This window comes from Hyaena hyaena, unplaced genomic scaffold (assembly GCF_003009895.1).
Source record: "Hyaena hyaena isolate Hyena2069 unplaced genomic scaffold, ASM300989v1 scaffold_35, whole genome shotgun sequence".
In the NCBI taxonomy this organism is placed as follows: Eukaryota; Metazoa; Chordata; class Mammalia; order Carnivora; family Hyaenidae; genus Hyaena; species Hyaena hyaena.
This window is the reverse complement of record NW_024080667.1, coordinates 4,886,903-4,909,508: the sequence shown is the minus strand read 5'-3', so window position 1 is coordinate 4,909,508 and position 22,606 is coordinate 4,886,903. Positions and strand designations below refer to the sequence as shown.

Genomic DNA, 22,606 nt, shown 5'->3' with positions numbered 1-22,606 from the left:
GAGACTGGGGTCCAGGGAAGGGCTGATGCCGGCTCACTGTGAGGATGAAAAGAGACGGCAGGAGGCAAGCCCAAGGGACCAAGGTCGAGACTGGAAGTGCCTGGTCCGGAGGCCCGCCCACTCTACATACAAGGCCAGAAATGGGCGCCCAAGGAAAGAGGTGGGAGCCAGGACTGTGGGTCAGCAGAGCTCCCCCCCACACACACCCCCCCCCACAGTGAGGAAGAGAACACAAGCATTGAACGAATTTATTCATGAGAAAACTCAGGGTCCGTCAGGGAAACAGTCTACTGGTTACAAGCTCTAGAAGCTCTTGTCGGAACAGCCGTGAGGGCTGCCCCCCTCCCCAGGCAGGGGGTGGGGGAGCTGCCCGCGGCCCCAGGGTCGGAGGAGCAGACACAGGCAGGAATGGGTCCCTAGGGGGCGCTCCTCACTGCCCGCCTGCCTGCCCAGTCCCCAGGACCCCACTCGCCCTCTGGGTTAAAGTGCAGCTGGGAGGGGAGCGATGGGTGGAATCGGTTGCCCCAGAGCAGTGGGGACACTGGCCGCCGTGGACCCTCCCCCTCCTCTCCCTAGTTTCTTGAGGCTCAGCCAGAGTCCACCTCACCCAGGGCCCTCTTTGGAGCCTCCCCACCGTCTGATATTTAGAAAGAGCTCCCCAGGAGGGCAACGGCTGGCTCCATCAGCTTTCCAAGGGACCCAGAACTTGGGGGGCAGTGGGAGAGGGGGAGGGGAGGGACACTCTGGTGATGGTCTGGGAGCCCTCCCCTCCCCCTGGCCCGGGAAGGCTCCTCCCTTGCCTCCCTCCACTCCCTGGGAAGGCAAGGAAGCCAGAGAGGCCCAGAGAGCCTGGCTCCCAGCTCCGGGCAGTGAGTCAGCAGGGTCCTGCCCAGACCTGACTCCCAAGCACGCCATTGAGGGGGGGCCACTTCGGTGCCACTGGGGAGCCGCTGCTCCAGGGGCACAGTAGGCCTTTAGGGGAGCCTGTGGGGCTCCAGCTTCTCCAGCAGATCCCCCCGCCCCCAGCCTGGACCCAGCCCCTCCCTCAACGCTGCTGCCAGCAATGCGCCCGCCCTGGGCTCAGGGTCCCACTGCCACCATCTGCAGCCCAGGGGCCCGGCCCCATCAGGGGCTGTGAGGACCTCGCACCCACCTCAGCAGCGTGGCCAACCTCCTCCCCTTCCCAAAGGCCCATCACAAGGAGGCAGAAAGGAAGAGAACCCCCCCCCACCGAAAAAGAACCCTGAAGACCACGGCAACCTCCCCTCACTCTTGAATATATTAAATTGTGCAGCTTGGCCCCGACCCCTCCCTTCAGATCTCCACGGCAACCAGAAAGCATTCCAAGTCCAAGTGTGAATCCAAGTCCATCCAGTGCCAAGAGGGGACTTCGGCCTCTCTCCCCACCCCCGTTCCCCCATGGGTGACACCCAACATTCCGCAGGGGACCAGAGGGGAGGAAGAGCTGGGGCCTCAGTCCTCAGCCCCCTCTTCCTCCGCGCGGGGGGCCCCGGGGGGGTCCTCGGGCTCGGGGGTCTGCCCGCCAGGGTGGGGGTGGGGACGGGTGCCCGGCTGGGAGCCCGGTGCGTCCTCGCCCTGCACGTAGACGCTCAGCCCGTGACTAGGCTCCTTGCCGCAGGCCTGGCAGCTACAGTGCAGGATCTTCTCCACCAGCTTGTCCACCCTGGGCACCTCCTCGTGGCCGGGGCACTCCAGGGTCACCTGGGGCGGGCAGGAGAGGAGGCAAGACACGTTTCCGAAGGCCCGGGGCTGGCAGGGGAGCCCCAAGAGCAGCGTTCCTCACGGGACCAACAATCCCAGAGACCCCAGAGCCCCCAAGCCCTCCCGGGACACCCCCGTTGGCTCACAGGGAGGGGGTGGGCCCCTGCAGGCGCCACCACCTGTCCCCTCTCATGCACTCCTGCTGCCCCTCACCATTCGCTCACAGCAGCCTGAGGGGAGATCCAACATGGCCGGCCCTGCCTAAAATCCCTCCTCGGTGCTCCCCAGGGCACTTGAAGGAAAGTCCAGACTCCTTACCAAGGCCCCCTGGGACCTTCAGGCTGCCTCCGGCTGACCCCCCACCCCTGACTTTGTGCCACCCCCCACCCCCGCCAACTCTGAGCTGCCTAAGGCTTTGCACATGCTGTTCCCTGTGGCTGAAAGGTCCTCTCCTAACCCACCCCTACCTCCCGTGCCAAACTGGCCCAGTTAACTTCTACTCAACCTCCGGATCTGTGCTCCAACATCACTTCCTCAAAGAGCCTGATCCCAAACCCCCCAGCCCAGCCTACACCGGCCCTTCAGGGTCTTGCTCTTCCCCTAATGTCACACTTTTCTCATGGCCCTTCCTTTACCCTCCCTCCTTCCTTTCCCTTCCTTCCTTCACTTTTCTCTCCCTCCTTCCTTCCACGAAGCACCTACTCCCTGCCAGCTCTGGGGACACAAGGACAGGCATGGTTCCTCAAAGAATTCAGAGTCTAGTGGGGGAAACAGATTTGTCAAAATCACCTGCATGCAGACAAAAAACTGTGATGTGACAGATGTCAGAGCAGAGGCACACGGTGCTCAGAGGGGTGGGAAAGGGCCCTGAGACAATGAGGCTGAGCCACGAGCAGAAGAATGAAGAGACGTTAACTGAGTGAGGAGTAGAAGCAAGGTACGCCAAGCAGGGGAAAGAGCGTGTGCAAAGGCCCTGTGGTGGTAACAAGCAGAGTAGGTATGAGAGACTGAAAGAGAGCAATGCCAGGCACTGTGGGTCACGACAAGGATTTCGGTCTCATTTTAAGGCAATGGGAAACCACTAGAAGGATTTCGGAATGTGACCGATGCCAGGATGGAACTCCTCAAGATCCCTTGTCCTGTACACGCTGGTGTCAGACTCATAAACCATCGCGTGGCTAGGACCACGCCTGTACCTCCGGCACACAGCCCGGACCCTGCGCACAGTGGGGCCTTACTCATAAGCACCGTGGCCAAGGCCCGCGTGCTCTCCGGGCGGAGGCTGGGCAGGGGCGACCAGGGATACTCACGATCTCCCACATGGACTGGGCCGGCGTGCAGGAGTCACAGTGAACCAGGGACTCCGTGGACTGTGGGAAGGTGTTGGGGACGCTGTAGCTGAAGCACTGTCCTAGGCAGGCCCTGTGGGAGGAGACGGTCACCGTGCCCTCGACCGTGGCGGAGGCGGGGACAGGCAGCCCCGTCCCCACCTCCCTCCGGTCTCTGTACTCCTCCCCTCCACTCACACCCCCCGGCTCCCACCTGTTCTGGATGGACTTGGCCTCACAGCCGCTGTGGCCCACGATCTGGGTGATGTTCTTGGCCTCACACCAGGCACTCTTGTCTGGGAACAGCGCCAGCTTGCTGATGGGCGGGGGGGCGGCCAGCAGCATCGCGGGGAGGAGGGCCCCAACCAGGACCTGAAGCATCGTGCCCGTCCCTCTAGAGCCCTGGAACGGAGCGCAGACAGCAGGTGAGGCCAGCGGGGCCAGCGGGCGGTGGACAGAGCGGCCAGTGGTGTCACAAGCACGGGCTCCGACACCCGACTGCCTGGGCTCAAATCCTAGCTCTCCCGCCAGCCAGCGAAGCACACCCTCGGACAAGGTAGTTCTCCTTTCTGAACCTCGACAGTGGGGCCGCTAACATACGTGCATGGGGCAGGGGTCACAAAGGTGACATGCAAGGCCCTCGGCAGTGAGGCACGCTCCGTATGGGTTACTTGTATAACTTACTGTGCAGCCTTGAGCAAGTTCCTTTTTATGCCTGTGCCTCAGTTTCTTGGTCTAAGAAATGGGGGTGGTGAGGCTGCACGGCAAAGGATGATGCCCCACCAGACGCGGGGCCTCCAAGCGCCTGGTGGGCGGTGAGTGTTGAGCAACCTCCTTGCTGCGACGCTGGGGGCCTCCGGGAAGCACAAAAGATCGCCCGCACAGCGCCTGCCCTCGAGGGCGGCCACCCAGCACGTCTCCTGAGCACGTCGCCCGGGGGGTCAGCCACCAGGAAAACTAACCTCCTTGGTCCATCACTGAATTCTGGTGCCGCCTCGGCTGGCTGGGCGTCAGGTGAAAAAGCTAACCCTGGACCAGACGACTCAGTCTCTGGAGGCCCCCCCAGAGCCTCGAGCCCTGAGATGAATGTGTATTTAACGTCATCCCCAGCTCCATCCCAACCTCCGAGACAGGCCAAGCCGGGCGCTGGCCCCTCTGTCAACTAGATGGGAGGAGAACGTAATACCAGAATTTGCCACCAGGTGGCGCTGCAGGGCAGCGTGTGTCAGAAGGATTCCACTCACAGGGGGCTCTCTCAGTGTTTGTCCCCCAACTTCATCTTCCGTAGACTTCGCCCTCTCCCCCACCTCCAAACATGTGAAGGAGGGGGGCTTCAGAGCAGCTCGGAAACGCAGTCAGTGCCTGCAAGGGGGTCCTCTGGGGACAGGAAATGGCACTGGACTGGGAGCCAGGCCCTGGACACCCAGGCCTCAGTGTCCCCATCTGTAAAATGAGTGAAGTGTCCTGGACCGCTGGCTTCTAAGCCTGGCAGAGCATGAGAATCCCCTGGGGGCTTGAGGAGTGAGGTTCTAGAGTGGAGTGAGCCTCTAGGATGCTCCCAAAGTGCTTCTGATATGGAACCAGGCTTGAGAACTGTTCCGGCTCAGTCAGTTCGGGATTCAGGGTCTTGAGGCACCCCAAAAAGGGCCTGGAGGTGGCTGACTTGGGATCAGGGGCCAGGGGCTGTCCCACAGGCACTAGAGGGGAACATCCCATTCATGAACGATCCTACCCTCAGCCCACCCCCTGCGTAAAGTGGCAGGTAACCTTGGTGAAAGTGTCTGGGAAGGGGGAGGTGTGGGCGGGGAGGGGCAGGGCAGGGGGCGGTTCTTGCCTGCTCCTGCAGGGAGAGCCTAGGTGGGCTCAGCTGGGCTTGCACACAGGGCCCGGCTGGCCTGCAGGGCTGTTCTCTCTGTCCTCTCCACCCAGAAAGTTCCGCTCAGCCCCTCTGTCCTGTGGGAGGTCTTCAGAAGAGGCAAGTCCCATGTGGCTGGACCCCAATGCCTGGGTGAGCCCTGCCCCCAGCCAGCGGGGAAGGGTGAAATGGGGAGAATGGCAGGAGGGGAGCAGGGGTGTCCTGCCCTGTCCCAAATGCGTTTGTGTCATGACCCAGCTCTCACCCACGCATTTCCGGTCTCCTAAGACGGGCAGCGAAGCCGTGTTTTCAGTACAACCGCATCCTAACAAAACAGAATGGGCTTGTTCCTAACTGGGAACCAACTTCCCAACAAGCTGGGCATCCAGGAGGTTTGCTGGCCCCACCAGGTCCTCTTCCACGTCGAGGGAATTGGCCTCTGAGTCAGGGTCTGACCACAGCACCGCAGGAGGGGGCCCCGGAGGCCCGGAGCTCCCTGGGCCTCCCCAGGCTGGACTGACCAGCCCCTCAGAGACCTCAGAGAGGTCTGGGTCTTTGTCCTATACGTGACCCTATGGCAAGTCCTCGGGAAGATCAGCTCCAGGCCAGGAGGGGACGGGGGCCCGGAGCGATGTTCACTGGGAGTGGAGACTGAGGGTGACTGGAAGCAGCCTGGAGCCCAGCTGGGTGTGCTTTGCAGTTGAGTTTGGGGAGGCTGGGTGTAGGGGGCTGGAGTGGAGCCCGTGGGCTGGGGCCAGGCTAAAGGGGGCAGAGCTGCGACCGGGAGTGGGGTTAATAAAACAATGCTTATTGGGACGCAGGGCAAGGGTGAGGTTTTGCTGGAGTCAGGGGCCTGGGACACGGCGACTGGTGACAGAAAGTCCCTCTTCTCCCCAGTACACAGCCCAGAGCTAATCCAGCGGAGCCCACGTGGGGGGGCGGGGTCTTGTCACCCCATAAGCCAACCTGCCAGGGGACCTCAGAGGGGCTGGGGCCACACTCTGCTTACCCAGCCAGCAGCCCTGAGTTCCAGCCAACTGCCCGGCTCACACCACAGGCACAGCCCCTGGAGTCTCCTAGTTCAAGTCGGCCCTCCCACCGGGGGGCGGTGTGGCTTCCAGAAATAAAGCTTACCTCTCTGCGTACTTGTGCTGGCCTCAGCCCTAAGATGGGGAGCACGGCCCTGTTGGGGAGAACCACTAAGCGGATGCAATCGGCAGGCACCCAGCTGGGGCCAGCCCTGACCCCCACCCCCAGCGCCCCAGGAGAGCGTGGGAAAGGCGGGCCAGGCAGCAGAGGGCGGGGCACTGGAGCGCAAGGCAGGGAGGTCCCGGGGCTAGCCTCTCCCACAGACACTTGTCATCAGGATGCACCCACCCTTGGCCCACTCTCACACCCAACCCCCAGGAACCCCTGCGGCCCCCTCCGCACTGGGATGCGCTCTTCACTCGTGGACTTTTTGTTTGTGGTGGTTTATGCTTTTTTTTGCTTTGTTTTTTTCAAGCAGCAACTCAGCTGATTTCTTTATACTGCAGGGGGACCTTCCTTCCTCCGATGAGAGCCTCACCGACAGAGTCTCATCTCTTCCTCCCTCCCTGAAGGTCACACAAGACAGGGGACTCCTAGGATGCCAGGGTGGGAAGAGGGATCCCCCACCCACCCACAAAGGAGTCGCCCCAAGGTCCCCCAGCAAGTCAGGCCAAGCAATGCTTTTCCACTGAAACACGCAGTCCCCTGAGCACCTTCTAGGTGGGCAGAGACAGAGGCGAGGGCAGGGGAGCTGGGGGCCCAGACCCTATGCCCACTCAGAACTCAGGGCCTAAAAAGGGAGGTGGAGGGAGGTGGGCCTGGAGGAAGTGGTTGTTCAGATGGGCAGTCAGAGATGGCTGGGGCGGAGGGAAGGAGAGATTCGTAATTCTGGATTTAATTCAGGATGACAGTTAGTTACCAATTGGTGGGGAGAGGGGGGAGCTGCTGGCTGAAGGCACTGCATGAGTAAAGGCAAGGAGGCGGGGGGAGAGGGGGCTTTCCCCCTAACAGCCGAGCACACTCCCTGCCTGTCTCAGAGTAGCAAGAGCTGGGGCTGTGATCTATGCACTGTTCTAGGCACTTCACACGTATTCACTTATGTGTCCTTACGCCAACCCCACAAGAGAGATAGTACTATCCCCCCCCCCAACCTTTCAAGAGATGAAGACAGTGAGGCACAGGGAGGTTTGAGAGAGTTAAGCTTACAAAATTTGGATTTACTAATACCCAGATTTGACCATGGACATGTGTGAGGTAACCACCAGCTACCTTTGCAGGTGGAAAGGCTCCCAGAGGACAAAGCCAGGAACAGAGCAAGTGAAGGCAGAAGGCACCCAGGGAATGGTCTAGAGCTGGCAAGAGGCCTGGGGCTCCCTGGCTCTGCCCCAGCGGGCTGTGCCTCTTATCCATATTAGCACTCCCTCGGAGCAGAGTTCAAGTTCCACTCCTGCACGAGACCGCCCCGCCTACGAGACGCCCCGCTGATGAACATGCAGCCATGGCCGACCCCTGGCTCCTGGGAGCCTCGGGAAAGGAATGATACAAGTCTTCTTCAGCGTCATGGTGAGGCTTCAATGGGGGCATCATCAGCCCACTGCTGCCCCAAATCCAACCCCCCAGATCCTCAGAGGATCTGCAAACCCCAGACACATCTTAGGCTGCCAACAAGACAGAAAGGAAGCTCCCGTGGGGGGAAGGGAGGGGACAATGGCTGACCCGTTCCAACATCATGGAAACTGAAGCACAGATCAATGAGGTGAGCACCCAGATCGCTCACACCGAGGAAGAAGGAAGTAGATGGACACAGGAGAGCCTCTGGGTGGTTTTCTGGGACCCTTGGTTCAGAAGGTCCCTGGGGCAGGGCAGGGGGTGGGGTATTTGGGGTGCTTTCGTCACACCTACCAGAATCCAGCAACTTCCCAGAGATGTCTGCCCAGACCCAAATGCCTGGGGCCCGAGCCCTGACTATTCTGGCCGCACAGGTCCGGGCTGTGGCCTGGGTATCTACAAGTGCTCTCACATGGTTCTGAGGCCCAGCCAGTTTAGGAGCCATGGCTCCCCAAATTCCACAGGGAAGAGTCCTCCCCTCATCCTGCTGCCTGGGTTCTAGGGCCTGGAATCAAGTCCTCAAGTCACTGCACTTTCCCTGAAAGTCACTAGCGTTCAAGGAAGACCTCCAGCCCACCCACAACCACTGTGAGCATCCCTTTTATATAAGAAGTGAAAGAGTGGCTGTCTGTTTCCTCCTTGGAGTCAATCTGAATATTCAGGCCAGGTACACAAGGATTTTCTGGGCAGAATGGTCCACTCACCACCAGCCACACACACACACACACACACACCCAGGCCCCTGGAGTCACCGTTCCCAGCAAGCAGCCTAGTGTGGAAGCAGGTGAGGGCAGGGCTGGCAAATCCTTGGTAGTAAAGTAAGCCTCTGGCCAACTTCAACTCCTGCTTCTGTAACCTGCTCGGGGAAGCCTTCCCACTCGGGGTCCCAGCCGGATGGAGGCTTGAACCTGTGCGTCATATTCGGGAGACATCGATTCCCATGGTAAGCACCTGGGGTTTGTCGAGTGTTGTTTTCAAACTGATCAAGTCCCTCCTTCTCCCTCTCTTCCTGTACACACACACACACACACACACACACACACACACACAGGGAAAGATCTGGGCTCTCCACAACAGAGTCTCCACCACTGGCTGCTACAGACCCAGGCTCAGACCGTAGCTCTGCCGCTTTAACCTTTCTGTGCCTCAATTTCTCCATCTGCAAAGTGGGAACAATGAAAACACCCGCCTCACGGGCCAGCTGTGAGCACTGAATTGAGCAGTGCGTGGAAAGGGCTGGAGAGCGTGGCCGCCACGGGATAAATCCTCACTAATGTCACCATTAGTGCTAGCCTAGGGTCCCTGAACTCTGCCCGCACCCTCCTGCCTCCCACAAGACGCCCCTGGCCCTCCCCTCTCCCCCACCTCCTCCCACCAGATCCTGGGTGCATCCTAAAAATATCGAAGTCTGGGGCTGCAGCCTCCCGGATGAAACTGGATTTAGGGGAAACTCAATCATTGGAGATGATGGCTCAGAAAGGGTTTTATAAAGTGTGGAGCGCTACCCAGCACACTGACGGGCCAGGGTGGGAGCTGAGAGCAAGACGCCACTCAGACTTTCACCCCGGGGCCATTGACGGAAGGGACAGGGTCTTGGGGAGATCAGCCCCCTAAAACCCCCTCCTGGAGAAAAGAGGCTGGGCATAGCTGCCAGGCTGTCCTCTCTGCCCGTGCACAGGGTGTGGCTCTTGCGGCCACAGCCCTAGGCTGGGGACTCGGTGAGGGTGGGGCAGTCCCTTCAGGTCTTGGAATGGGCGCAGGGACTTCCGTGAAAGGTGCGGCTGGCAAGGCCGCTCTGGGGGGCCAGCCAAGGGTCGTCAGACCCCAGTCCCACTCAGCTCGGCGGGCTCCCCTGCGCCCGCTCTGGGGTCCCAGGACAAGTTCAGGCCCAAGCTCATCGGTTGATTCACTGAGTCACAGATCATTTGCTTTGCCTCCCTGAGCCTCACACTTGCACCCTCTACAACACGGAGCATGGCCTGGGAATGTCCATTTTAGCAGCTTCCCTCAAGGGCAGTCTGGCTCCAGTGGGTTGCTGAAGGCCACTGTGATTCCATGACCCGTCTCACCGCAGGGTGGCTTCCTTCCTTCCCCGACCGACCGGCATTGCCAGCAAGGCCATGAACTGACTGTCCAGGGGGTGGGCACACAGGGCCAAGCCCACGCCCAAAAGGCCTGGCCCGTCCATCACGCCAGGCAGCTGCACCTTCCAGGCTACAGCCCCCACCCCACCCCCCAACCTCGCCACCCAGGCCATGGCCCTCCCACCTGCAGACTCCCCTTCCCACAGACCAAAAACCGTCTCCAAAACAAATCTATGGTAATGAGCTGCTGCAGGGCCCGACCTCACCAGCACCCCTGCCCACTCTGCAGCCTCAGACCCTTGGGGCGGGGGGCGGGGAGAAAGAGCCAAACTCCCTCTGAAACCTCACGTCAAAAGAATGAGGATATATCCGTGGCTCACGCAGACCACCCACTCCCCCCATGCACCCCTCCAACACGCAGGCCCTAGAGAAAGAGGTCCAGCTCGCTGGGGCTTGGGGGAGAGGGGCAAGGGTCGTCAAGGAAATGCTCCAGTCTCGCCTTTTCTTTGGCCCCAACTGAAGGCAAACCACACCCAAGCAGTCCCAGCCTCTGGGGGAGTTTCTGGAGGCCGGTGGTTTCCACAGTAACAAAGGGTGAGGGGCTCCTTGTTGACAAATTGCTTCCCCACCCCCCACCCCGCCAGCGCCCAGCCTTTGGCCTCCAGCCCTGACCTCTGTTTTCCTGGGGTTCCCGTAGTTACAGGCTGGTGTCCTCCAGCTGGGCGAGGGCCTCAGAAAGCCTGAAAATGTGCCCTTCTCTCCTGATGCCCGCCTGCCAAGCCCCTGGCCACGCCAAGGCGGGCAGCCGCCCCCTTTACTGCGGCTTGTAAAAGATCAGCATCGCCCCGCCCAGGGAGCGGGGCGGGCAGGTGGCCGGCAGCAGGGCCCCCTTGTCCAGGCCGCCTCGCGGGGGTGGAATTCTTCAGAAAACTGAGCCCCCGGAAAGGCTGGCTTCCCCCTGCCCCAGACTCAATTCCCGGGGGATGACCCCGGCCAGGCCCCGAGGGCAAGGCGGAAGGGAGGGGGAGGGTTTCGCTTCTTTCACCGGGTCTAGGAAACTGTTCGTGAACCCCACGGGGGGGGGGCGGGGGGGGAGGGAGGGGGCGGTTCGTGCCTCGGATGCTGGGAGACTGTCGGAGTCTGGGGCTGGGGGAGCAGGGAGAGGCGCGGGCGCGGAGGGACTCCCCCCAGAGGGGCAGCGCGGAGAACCCAAGGAGACCGAACACGAAGGCAGAAGGGAAGAAACAGAAAGAAAGCGACGGAAACGGAGAGACGAGAGGCGCGGCGGTCGGATGGGGAGACAGACAGACACGGGGAGAGACAAAAAGGAGGCAGAAACGTACCGGAGCGGAGCGGCTCGCGGCGCGGCGAGGCCCGGGGCAGAGCCGGGGAGACGTGCGAGCCCCGCGGCCGAGCTCCCGCCGCTGCCCCGGCGCCCGCGCGGCCCGACCCGCCCTCGACCCGCCCGGCGTGCGCTCGCCACGCACCTCCCTCCCTTTCTCTCGCGGCCGCCGAAACCTCCAGCAGGGGCTCGAAACCCCCCGGCGCGTCCGGGGACGGGCTCGGGGCGCAGCGGCGCCCCCCGCCACCCCGCGCCGCGCCCTCGTCCCCAGCCCCGGAGTGTCCGGAGGCGCCTCCGCACCGGGTCCCCACGGCGGCCCGGGGGCGCGGCGCTGCCCCTGCGGCCGAAGCCTCTGGAAGCCGGGCGCCCGCGTGCCGGCCCGGGCGGGACTTACCGCGCGCGCGGCGGCGGCGGCGGGGAGCGCGGCGCGCCCGCCGGTTCCTGCGGAGCTGCGTGCGGGCCGCGGGCGGGGGCGGCAGGCCCGGCGCCCCCGGGAGGCTCGGGAGGCGGCCGGCAGGGCTGGCGGCGGCCCCGCGAGGCTCGGCTGGGCTGCGCTGCGCGCCGTCTGCGGCCCCGGGCGGGCGCGCGGTGCGGGGGAGCGGCGAGCCGAGCGGCTCCGACGTCAGGGGTGTCTCCGCTCCAAATAGGGAGCGAGGGCGGGGGCAGCGGAGGGAGGGACGCGAAAAAGAAAGAGCGGGCGGGCGCGCACGGCCGCTCCCTCCGGGCTCGCGGGAGGGGGCGCCTCGGCCGCCCGGCCCGGCCCCTGTCCCCGCCTGCGAGCCGAGGCCGGCCTCCGCGGCGATCCGACGGCGCGGCGGAGCTTCGGGCCGCCCGGAACGGCGCCCCGGGGATGGGGCGGAGAGCCCGGCGCCCCGGCCCGTTCTAAAGCGCCCTCCGCCGGCTTTCTCTGCGCTCCGACTTCCCTCCCCTAACTTTTCCCGGGCCGGGCCTCGGGGTGACAAAGATGGAGGTGCCTCTTTTTGTGGGGACCGGGCATTGCAATCTTGCTCCGAGGGCGTGGCGCTCCGGGCCACCGTCCTCGCCCCGCAGTCCGGCGGTGCGCCCGACCTATCCGGCTCTTGGTACCCTGGGGCCCCTCGCCCTCCGCCCAGCCTCCTCTCCGCCCGGGCGCTGGTCTAAGTAAGCATCCGGAAAAGGGTGTGAGCGCCCCCGGAGCGCTGGGAAACGGGCTCACCTCTCCGGCTCCCAGGAAGGGCAGAGCGCAGGCCCGGCGCCCGGCTGCGCCTCGGAGGTCCAACTCCTCAGTCCGCCTTGGGTGGGTGGCGTCGTGCCCTTCTATTCTGTGTGCTCTCGGTGTAACGAGAAAACAGCTTTGCTCCTGGAAAGTTATAGCCCAGGACACAATGGTGGGACTTGGAGATTGTGCCTTCCTATCAGATTTGTACATGTCCACGTATCTTACCCCAGCCTGGCTGGAAGCTCGCGGCCGCTCGGTGTCACGGGTTGCGGAGCACCCTGGGCGGCTGCTAGTGGCCTGTTGGCCTGTTGGTAACTCCAGGGTGTGCTCGGATGGCTCCAAACCCAGGCGCATCCCCACGCCTCCTAGCTCTTGCTCATGCTGTTCCCTCTGCCCCGGGGTACCCTTCTCCCCCTTTCGTCTGGTAAAGGCATTCTTCAAGCACAAGATTGGGAAGACTTCCCAAGGCCCTGAAGTAGCATAGACTTCTCCCTCCTCGGGTGTAATCCTGGAGCACGGACTCCTAGTGCACATCTCTGTTCTCCATTAGACCCCTGGCTCCTTGAGGGCAGTGTCCACTTGCACTTGGCTGAATTCGGTGCAGTAAGTGTTCCCAGGAGAACAATAATAGCAATCATATGGCACATACTATGCATATTCTTTATCCTGTGTATTTGCAGATACGGTAACAATCACGATAGCTCACACATACTGAGCTCCTCGGTGGGTGCCTGGTCCCCATTATAAGATAAACAGTAGTGTTATTCCCAATTTTACGAGAGAAAGAAGCAAAACCTAGAGGGAGGTGGGATGAGTGGCTCACATCACACGGTAGGGGGTGAGGCCAGCTCCCGTCTGGTGGATGCCCGGGTCCCACCAAGCCTGGCCTCACTGCCGTGTACACACGAGGCACTCGGGAAATACAATCACCATTCTCAATGCGGACCTTGGTGGGGTGGGGAGGGGATTGTTGGCATTTTGAAAGAAGCCTCACGGGCACTGTGGGAAGCTGACTGTGTAGCCCAGATTGTTAGATCACACAGAGAGCCTGGGGTAGAAGGCCTTGACAGCTCAGCCACAACTCTCTCAAACACAGGAAGGTTCTAGAACAATCCCAACCACCTTTGCACTTCCACATTGAGTCACACGTGCCTGGGGAAGACTGGCCAGCACAGAACGACTGCGATGTGGGCAGGGGGCTCTAGAAGGTGACTCGTCAATAGCCTCAACGGCTGAGGTTACGTGCCAGGAATCACGCGAAGTAGTGTGCCGCCTTGTCCTGTGCAATCCTTACCGCGGTCTCAACATCATCCCCATTCAACAGGCAAGAAAACTGGAGGCCCCAGAAGTTTAGCGACCTGCCCGAGATCGCACCACTAGCGACTTGACAAAGAGGAACCTGAACCCAGACCCGACAAGCCCGAAGCCTGTGCTCCCCTGACCGCCACACCCTCTTGGCGGTCTCAGGAGCCTCTCCCCATCTGGCTGCGGTGAGGATGCTACCCCACTGGGAGCCTGGGGGCCGGGGTGGGGGGGGGGCCCTCAGGAAAGGCAGAACCTGTCACGTCAGAGTCTCCGAGCTCACGGAGATGCACCTGGTTGGCAACAGTGTGCCAGTTGCCCCGACAGGCCTGGCTGGCACAGGGCACGGGCCTGAAGCCAGAGCCTGCTGGCCCTGGGCCAGCCTCTTGGGGCCGAGTAATGTGGGGCCCAGAGCTGGGGTAGAGGGCTGAGAGCCTCTCTCCCCAGCTCATTAGCAAACATCTGGGCTCAAGAAAATGACCGACCTGGAATGTGACTGGGCTGTGGGGAGCCGCTCCCTCCCCGAGTCCCGGGAATGTGAGCTCCCTCCCGCAGGGCACGGGCTCGGGCCAGCTGTTTCCTCTAATCCCGTCAGCCTGGCCTCGACAGGGGTGCAAACCTCTGCACGCCCCTGGAGAGTGAAAACAAGCAAAAGGCCTTCCTTCCCAGTCCTGCCCACTCAATCGGAGGGAGGGTTGGTACTGGTGCCCGGGAGGAGCACAGTCCCTCCCTTTTCTAGGAGATAAAGACCGAGTGTGTCCACACTTCCACATTTGCAGCTGGGAGGGGCCGCTAGGGCTCATCACGGAAGCTTCTGGAATCTTCCTGCTCGGGTCTGAGCCGTCGTTCCATCATCCGCGGGCCCTGGGGCTCTGTGCAGGCTGCTGCCTGGACCTCGGTTTCCTTCTCTGTAAAATGTGGCTGGTCGTGGTACTCCATAGAGCTGTTGTCTGGACTCGTGCATTTATTTTAACAAATATTTATTGTGCCTACTGTGTGCCACACAGGCACGGGAGTGTCGAGGACACAGCAGCCCATGTTCTGCAACAGGGAACAGGGACATGGAAGCAGATGAACGGGTTTCTCATAATCAAGGAACTGAGTAAGTCGGGGGGTGGGGTGGGTGATGGGATGGGAGAAGCCTCAGAAGACGGCTTGGAGGTGACGTTCAAGGGAAGACCGTCATGAGAAGGAGTCAGGACTCCAGGAGATAAATGGATGCAAAGTGCTTGGCACAGTTTCTGGAGAACAGCACGTGCTCCAGAAATGGAAGGCTATTTTAGGGAGGTTCCTCTACAGCAGAGGGAAGGCGGGGGGCAGCGTCCCTGGACCACACCTAGGCTTTAGCACAAAGCTTCCCCACCTTACTCAACTAATGCGCTTCCTGAGCCTCAGTTTCGTCATCTGTGAAGTAGGAATTTTTACAGTACCCAATAGCAGGCTAACGGGGGGGCCATGCACACGATGCAAAGAGTGTGGCAGGTGCGCCCCTCTCGGGAAGTGGTGGCCGCTAGAGTTGTAGTCTCCTGTCCCCTGGAGGAAAAGGACTCGCCTAAGTCTGCCAAGCAAGTCGGGAGCAGGTGCAGGAGGAGAATCGGACATTCTGACTCGGGGCCCACCCCCTGGGCTCTACCTCTTGCCTCGCCCTCCTCCTCCTCCTCCTGTTTCTGGAGGCTCCAGAAGCCTCTGGGCCCCATCCTGGGCTCAGAGAAAGCAGGAGGAGAAGGTGGCTACGTGCTACCAGGTCTGGTGCAGGGATGTGGCCTTGGCCGGACCAGAGAGCGTGAATGAGGCCCCAGGGGAGGGCCCTTGGCCTGCAAGGCATCCGAGTTTGAAATACCCTTTATAGGCAGGGGTAGGAGGCCGGGAATCAAAAAGAGGGCTCAAATGCTAAGAATGGGGGAGGTGGGGGGAGAGAAGAGGGTCAGAGATTCGAACTGAATTCTGGGAATTTGGGAGTGGAAATTTCAACCCAAGTCCATCCGACCCCAGTGGTTGTTCCTGTTCCCCTGCGGGGAGGCAGCACAGCATGGTGGCCATGACTGTGAACTCAGCTGTGACAGTGAATGTCCTGCCAGGGACAGGGTGCCAGGAGCTGTCCCCAACCCCCCATTTGCCCCCCCCATTTGTTTGCTTCCTACCCAGCATCCCTCCCTCCCACCCACCCACCTCCACATGGCAGCACCAGGACTGGGCTGTCAGGAAGGGGGCACAGGCTGGAAATCCTCACCCTGCTGCCCATCCATGGCAAACACAGGAATTGACCATGTCACCTGTCCGTTGTTTGCTGACATTGTTTCTTCCATTTCCCAGCTCCCAGTGGCTGCACAGAGAGCTCTTCTCCCTCGCAAGAGGTGGTCCTGTGCGGATTTAATACCCTACGGAACAGCTTTTTTTCTTAAGGTTTTTGTGCTCCTGATGAATCCATTGAAAAATCCCCCCATAGGGCGCATGGATGGCTCAGTTGGTTGAGCATCCGACTTCGACTCAGGTCATGATCTTGCAGTTCGTGGGTTCAAGCCCCGCGTCTGGCTCTGTGCTGACAGCTCAGAGCCTGGAGCCTGCTTTGGATTCTGTGACTCCCTCTCTCTCTGACCCTCCCCTGCTTATCCTGTCTCTCTCTCTCAGAAATTTAAAAAAAATTTTTTTAATTAAAAAAAAAAAGAAAAATCCCCCCTTTTTAAGAACTTGGGAATTGGGGGAGAAAAAGCACAAAAGAACAACAGCTCGGTGTCTGTCCAGCTGCTCCGCTAGGGAAGCAGCTTCCAACTATGTCTACAAATAAACAGGGTTCCCCAGCAGCAAGTTCGTTCCCCCGAACCTGCCCTCCCGGCCAGTACAGGCTGGACCAGAGCAGACAGCTGACCCAGGCTGGGCCAATCACACCCTCTCTGAGGAGTCTGAACCGTAAGACAGAGAGGGACCATGCTGGCAGCTGAGTCACGGTCAAAGTTGAATTCTAGGGAATTCTGACCACTGAAGAAGCTGAGGGCTTTGTTCTTGCCTTAAACATCCTAGATACACACCTGTCTTTTGAGCTTCTCGAGTATCTTATGCTCGTAAGCTAACTTGCAGAAGTAGATTATTTACCTCCCAAAAAAGCCTTTTTTTAAAAATGTTTACTTATTTTGAGAGAGAGAGAGAGCTTGAGCAGGGGAAGGGTAGTGAGAGAGGGAGACAGAGAATCCCAAGCAGGCTCCAGGCTCTGAAATGTCAGCACAGAGCCCGACGTGGGGCTCAAACCCACGAACCTTGAGATCATGTCCCTGAGCTAAAACAAAGAGTCAAGACGCTTAATCGACTGAGCCACCAGGCACCCCCACCACCCCCCCAAAAAAAATCTGGATGGAAACAAAGTTATTTCATTGATCACTTGCAAGTCCTAGGGGCAGAAGGCGTAATGGCTGCCCTGTAAGAGACAAGGGAGGACAGACACACAGACAAAGAGAAGTAGCGGAGCAAAGTCCCAAGGGGCTGACATTGCTGAAGGAGGCAGGATTTGAACTTGGCCTTGAGATATGAGGAAGACTTGAGCAGGTCATGGAAGCAGTCCACACTAAGAAAGAAAAAGCCAGGAAAAGGGGTTTGCATTTGACAAATGCGTGGCCCTCACCTCCACGGCATAAGCAGTAACGTCACAACTTCCAGACTGGCCCAGATATAACCTCAGAATCCTTCTTAACACAGCGGCTCCAGACAGTCACCACCAAATGGATGCATTTGGCTCGTGAGGTGAAGCTTGACTGAATTGGTCACCCCTGGGAAAATGTGTCTCAGGAATAACTAACTAGTTTGATTGAAACAGAGTTCCTATACTATTAGTCACTTACTCAGCAAATATTTACTGAGCCCCTGCCATGTGCCCGCTCCATTCATGGACTAAGGATACAACAGGAAAACAAACTCAAATCTGTCCTCAGGGAGCTTACATTCTAGTGGGAGGAGACAAGCAACATTGGAGGTAAAGAGACAGACAGACTGTGGTAAATGCCAGAAAGAAAAATAAAGCAGAGCAGTGGGTTAGGGTGTGTGTAGGACCTGGGTGGCTCAGTTGGTTAAGTGTCCGACTTCGGCTCAGGTCATGATCTCACGGTTTGTGAGCTCGAGGCCCGCATCAGGCTCTGTGCAGACAGCTCAGATTTTGTGTATGTGTCTCTCCCTCTGCCCCTCCACCACTCACTCTGTCTCTCAAAAAAATGAATATACTTTAAAAAAATAAAATATATAAATATAAAAGAAAGACCCAAATTAAGCATCTGACTTTGGCTCAGGTTGTGATCTTATGGTTCGTGTTATGATCTCATGGTTCATAAGTTTGAGTCCCACATCAGGCTCTCTACCTGCTTCAGATCCACTGTCTCCCTCTCTCTCTGCCCTGTCTCTGTCCGCTGGTAAGCACACACATTCCCTCTCTCTCTCTCTCTCTCTCTCTCCATGTGTCAAAAATAAATAAACAGTTTAGGGGGAAAAAAATCTGAATGGTGGCACCTGGGTGGCTTAGTCGGTGAAGTGTCCAACTCTTGATTTTGGCTCAGGTCATGATCTCAAAGTTTATGGGAGCGAGTCTCACGTTGGGCTTTTCGCTTACAGCATGGAGCCTGCTTGGGATTCTCTCTCTGCCCCTCTCCCACTTGCACACACCCTCTCTCTTTCAAAATTAATAAATAAACATTGAAAAAAACCCAGAAAGACTTGAGTGGTCAGGGAAGATCTCACCGAGCACGAGACATTGAGTAAAGACTAGAAGAAGATGAGGGTGTGATCTTTGTGGACACCTGGAAGAAAAGTGCTCAGAGACCACAAGCAAGTACAAAGTACAAAGGCCCTGAGGTAGGAACGTGCCAGTGTGTTCAGGCACAGCAAGGACAGGATGGCTGGGGCGGAGGAGCAAGGGAGAGGTGGTCAGATAGGTACCGGGAGGGCCAGTGAGGCTTGGAGTCCACTGTATTGACTTTGGCTTTCTCTCCAAACAGGATGAAAAGCCATTGGAAGGTTTTGAGCAGACGACTGACATAATCCAATTTATGTTTTAACACTGGCTGCCATGTGGAGAATAGATTAAAGGGGGGAAATAATAATATTGTCCAACGTTACTATATACCCGGCCCTGTTCAAAAAGCTTTTCTTAGATTAATGAATTCATAGATTGGTGAATTAATTCTCATAATAACCTTTTAAGGGTATTATCATCATCCCCTTTACAGATGAAGGAAAGTGAGGCACGGACAGAGTTAAGTAACTTCCAGGGCCCCAGAGCAAAGAAGTGTCAGAATTGGAATTCAAACCCCAGAAGTATGGCTCCAAGCTCCTGCCTTTAACTTACTCCATGGAGGGGGCAGTGGGCATATATTAAGAGGCAGAGATAGGAGTTGGTTGGTGGAGGGCCTTGAATGCTGGGCTAAGAAATTTGGACCAGTATTCTGTGCATTAGTGGGGAGCCACTGAGAATTCCTGAACTGAAATAATGTGCCTAAAACATTGTTAAAAATAGTGGAGGGTGGGGGGCTGGTGCTTGGCTGGCTCAGTTGTGGAGCATGCAACTCTTGATTTGGGGGTTGTAAGTTTAAGCCCCATGCTGGGTGTAGAGATTACTTAAAACGATTTTTAAAAATCTTAAAAAAAAAAAAAAAGAAAGAAAGAAACAGGGGCACCTGCATGGCTCAGTCAGTTGAACCTCGGAATCTTGATTTCAGTTCAAGTCATGATCCCAGGGTCATGGGATCAAGGTCCCTGTTGAGCTCTGTGCTGAGTGTGGAGCCTGCTTAAAATTCTTTCTCTCTAAATTAAACAACAACAACAAAAATGTTTTAACTAAGGGGAGATGGTGAGGCTGGAGGCTGAGAGGCCATCAGAAGTCTTACAAAGATTCTGATAAGGTAAAAGAAATCCTCAAGACCCCTCTGCCTTGACTGAGCAAAGCTTTACAGATCAGGCTCAGGCCAAAAAGAAGTTTAAGGCTCGTTTCTGGGGCCCAGGGAGAGGAGTCAAGAAACCCTGAGGGATGTGGCTACTGACTGACATGTTCTGATGTTCGCCTCATATGGCTCAAGCTCCTGGTCTTTAAGAAAGGGATCTAAATGCGGGCTCTGTGCTGACAGCTCAGAGCCTGGAGCCTGCTTCAGATTCTCTGTCTTCCTCTCTCTCTGACCCTCCCCTGCTCACACTGTCTCTCTCTCTCTCTCAGAAATAAATTTTTTTAAAAACTTGAAAGAAAGAAAGAAAGAGGAAGGAAGGAAGGAAGGAAGGAAGGGAGGGAGGGAGGGAGGGAGGAAGGAAGAGGGGTGCCTGGGTGGCTTAGTTGGTTAAGCGTCCGACTTTCGCTTAGGTCATGATCTCGCGGTTCGTGGGTTCGAGCCCCGCGTCGGGCTCTGTGCTGACTGCCAGCTCGGAGCCTGGAGCCTGTTTCAGTCTGTGTCTCCCTCTCTCTCTGACCCTCCCCTGCTCACGCTGTCTCTCTCTCTTTCTCCTAGAAATAAATAAAACATTAAAAAGATTTAAAAAGAAAGAAAGAAAGGAAGAAAGGAAGGGGATCTAAATGGATCAAGGAAGGTTCTGTAACTACCTTATACTCCTTGGCAGTGGGGCTTTTCCTGTAAAACAAGAACTGGATTTTCATCCATGAAGTCCACCATGGGGAAGGGGAGTAAAGTCTGGAACAGTGGTGGATCTTTTCATTACTTCTGTGGTATAAGAGTCTGTCGTGTGATATCACAATTGATATCCCTCCATTTTAAGTGGGAAGATGAGGGGCACCTGGGTGACTCAGTCGGTTAAGCATCAGACTCTTAAGCGTCGGCCCAGGTCATGATCTCACGGTTTTGTGAGTTCAAGCCCCACACTGGGCTCTGCTTGGGATTCTCTCTCTCTCTCTCTCTGCCCCTCCCCAACTTGCACTGTGTCTGTCTCAAAATAAACTTAAAAAAATAAATGGGAAGATGATTTCATTTGATCATAATTTGGTACATAGTTGATTATATCATAAAATAATATTTAGCCGGCTGTTTCACCTTTCTCCAAAATAACAGGATGCACGACCCCGCATTTGTACAGTGTGGCAGGAGGGATCATTACAACCATCTTACAATGAGGCCCAGAGAGATTGAGTGATTTTCTCATCAAAGTCTGACCCAGAGAAGCAGCTCGGAAGAGAACAGAAGATGCCCTATAGTAAGAATTTGGGAAAGCCTTTCTTCCAATTCAAAGTCACTGACCCATACAAATGATCAGGCAGGGCCACCCACTTACAAAGCAAGTTAATTTAGGGGTTTTGAAAACATATGAAACAGTAAACTCAACTACCTAACTGAAAACTAGTAAGGATAAAACTGTTACACATAAATGTTACGATAAGAAAAATGTAGTTTGAGTCTTGATTGCATCCAGAGAGGGAGAGAGGAGAACAGGGAGAAGATATGCTGAGCCCAGAGAGCATTCTTGGGCCTGACTCTCTTTCAAAGAATCACTGCGTATTTCCAGTCATCTATACACATATATACGCGGAAGCCAAGTGGATCTCAATGATAATAAATACCGCTCTTTAGAATTTAAATCCCTAGGGGCGCCTGGGTGGCTCAGTAGGTTAAGCGTCCGACTTTGGCTCAAGTCATGATCTCATGGTCTATGGGTTCGAGCCCTGCATTGGACTCTGTGCTGACAGCTCAGAGCCTGGAGCCTGCTTTGGATTCTGTGTCTCTTTCACCCTCTCTTTCTGTCCCTTCCCTGCTCACGCTCTGTCTCTCTCTTTCAAAAATAAACATTAAGAACAATAAAAAAATAATAATGATAAGAAGAAGAAGTCAACCCTAAAGGCAGGTTTCTGTTAGATGAGGGAGTTACAAAATGGGATGGGGTTAGGCCAGACAAAACCCTAGCTTTTGGACTTCAGTTATCAGTACACACTCAAGGTCGTGTACATGCACGCGCACACACCCCTATTTCCCAGCTCCGCTGAAAGGCCCAGGAATGACGACACACGGACAGCGATGTGCACACCTGCAGACCTTGGTTCCTGGCTACCACTCTCTCCTAAAAAGAACCAGGGCTCCTTGGAGAAATGGTCGGATTCGGAGGCTGGGGTAAAAAAAATACTGGAATAGTCTGGACTATCTTGTCCCTAAAGAACTGAGTGGGTATGTCAAAAGAAAATAGGCGTCAGTTTGGAGAGCTCCTAAAAGACAAATCTGGACAATCTGAGTAATAAATATTGACAGTCGTGGATCATAACCAATTTAATAAAATGAGAATCGAGGAGTCCATAATGATAGGAATAAATGAGCAAATAAATTGGGGGGAAGGGAAAGTTCTTCCTCATAGTGACATCCAGTCATAAGGAATAATGAATTCTGAAAATCACCAATGGATGCTAAAATCTAAGGATGGCTTGATAAGGAACAGGATATTGACAATCTCAAAATGTTCTCCCTATAATTTATTAACTACAAAGAAAAATTTAGAAATGTACAGTGGAGGCACCAGGCAAGCACCTCTTACACCATGTAACCAAAAGTTCACTGTTAAGACACATGGACCTCACGGACCTCACATGCCTCTTGATATCCTGCACTGAAAAGGATACATCGTGTCTGCTGAAATTGCAAAACCTGAATCTAATCATGGAGGCAACACCAGACAAACCCACACTGAGAAACATTCTACAAAATAACTGGCTTCTACTCTTCAAATATGTCAAGAGCAAGAAGAAAGTCTGATACACGGTTCTGGATTAAAGAAAGAGACCTTACAACTAAATACAGTACATGATCCTGGACTGGGCAAAAAGCAAGAGAGTGTATTATTTTGATAATTTACAAAATCTGAACATGTACTGTGGATTAGATGATAGCATTGTATCAGTATTAACTCCCTGATTCACTTATTTATTGTTTTTAAAGATTTTATTTTAAAATCACCTCTATACCCAACGTGGGGGCTCAAACTTATGACCCCGAGATCAAGAGTCCCATGCTTTACCCGCTGGGCCAGCCAGGCACCATTAATTCCTTGATTTAGACCATCATACTGTGGTTATCTAAGAATGTCCTTAATCTTAGAAAACATACACCGAAATATTTATGTGTAAATGGACATGAGGTCTCATATGGCTAAAAAATTCTATATAGACACAGAATGACACAGTAA

The 22,606-nt window shown here is 56.5% G+C and overlaps 1 protein-coding gene across 2 annotated transcripts; it reads right to left on the bottom strand.

Annotated features, from left to right (window-relative positions):
* Positions 1-234: 234 nt before the first annotated feature.
* NBL1 (NBL1, DAN family BMP antagonist) lies at positions 235-11,530 on the bottom strand. 2 transcript variants are annotated; one of them, XM_039229097.1, is made up of 4 exons: positions 11,363-11,530; positions 3,265-3,452; positions 3,033-3,144; positions 235-1,722 (listed from the first exon to the last, which is right to left on the bottom strand). In XM_039229097.1, exons 2-4 carry the CDS (start codon positions 3,429-3,431, stop codon positions 1,474-1,476), a joined length of 528 nt encoding a protein of 175 aa, XP_039085028.1. In that variant the 5' UTR covers positions 3,432-3,452; positions 11,363-11,530; the 3' UTR covers positions 235-1,473. The 2 variants fall into 2 exon arrangements, with proteins under 2 accessions (XP_039085028.1, XP_039085029.1); XM_039229098.1 differs by lacking the exon at positions 11,363-11,530 and adding an exon at positions 10,299-10,373.
* Positions 11,531-22,606: the final 11,076 nt, after the last annotated feature.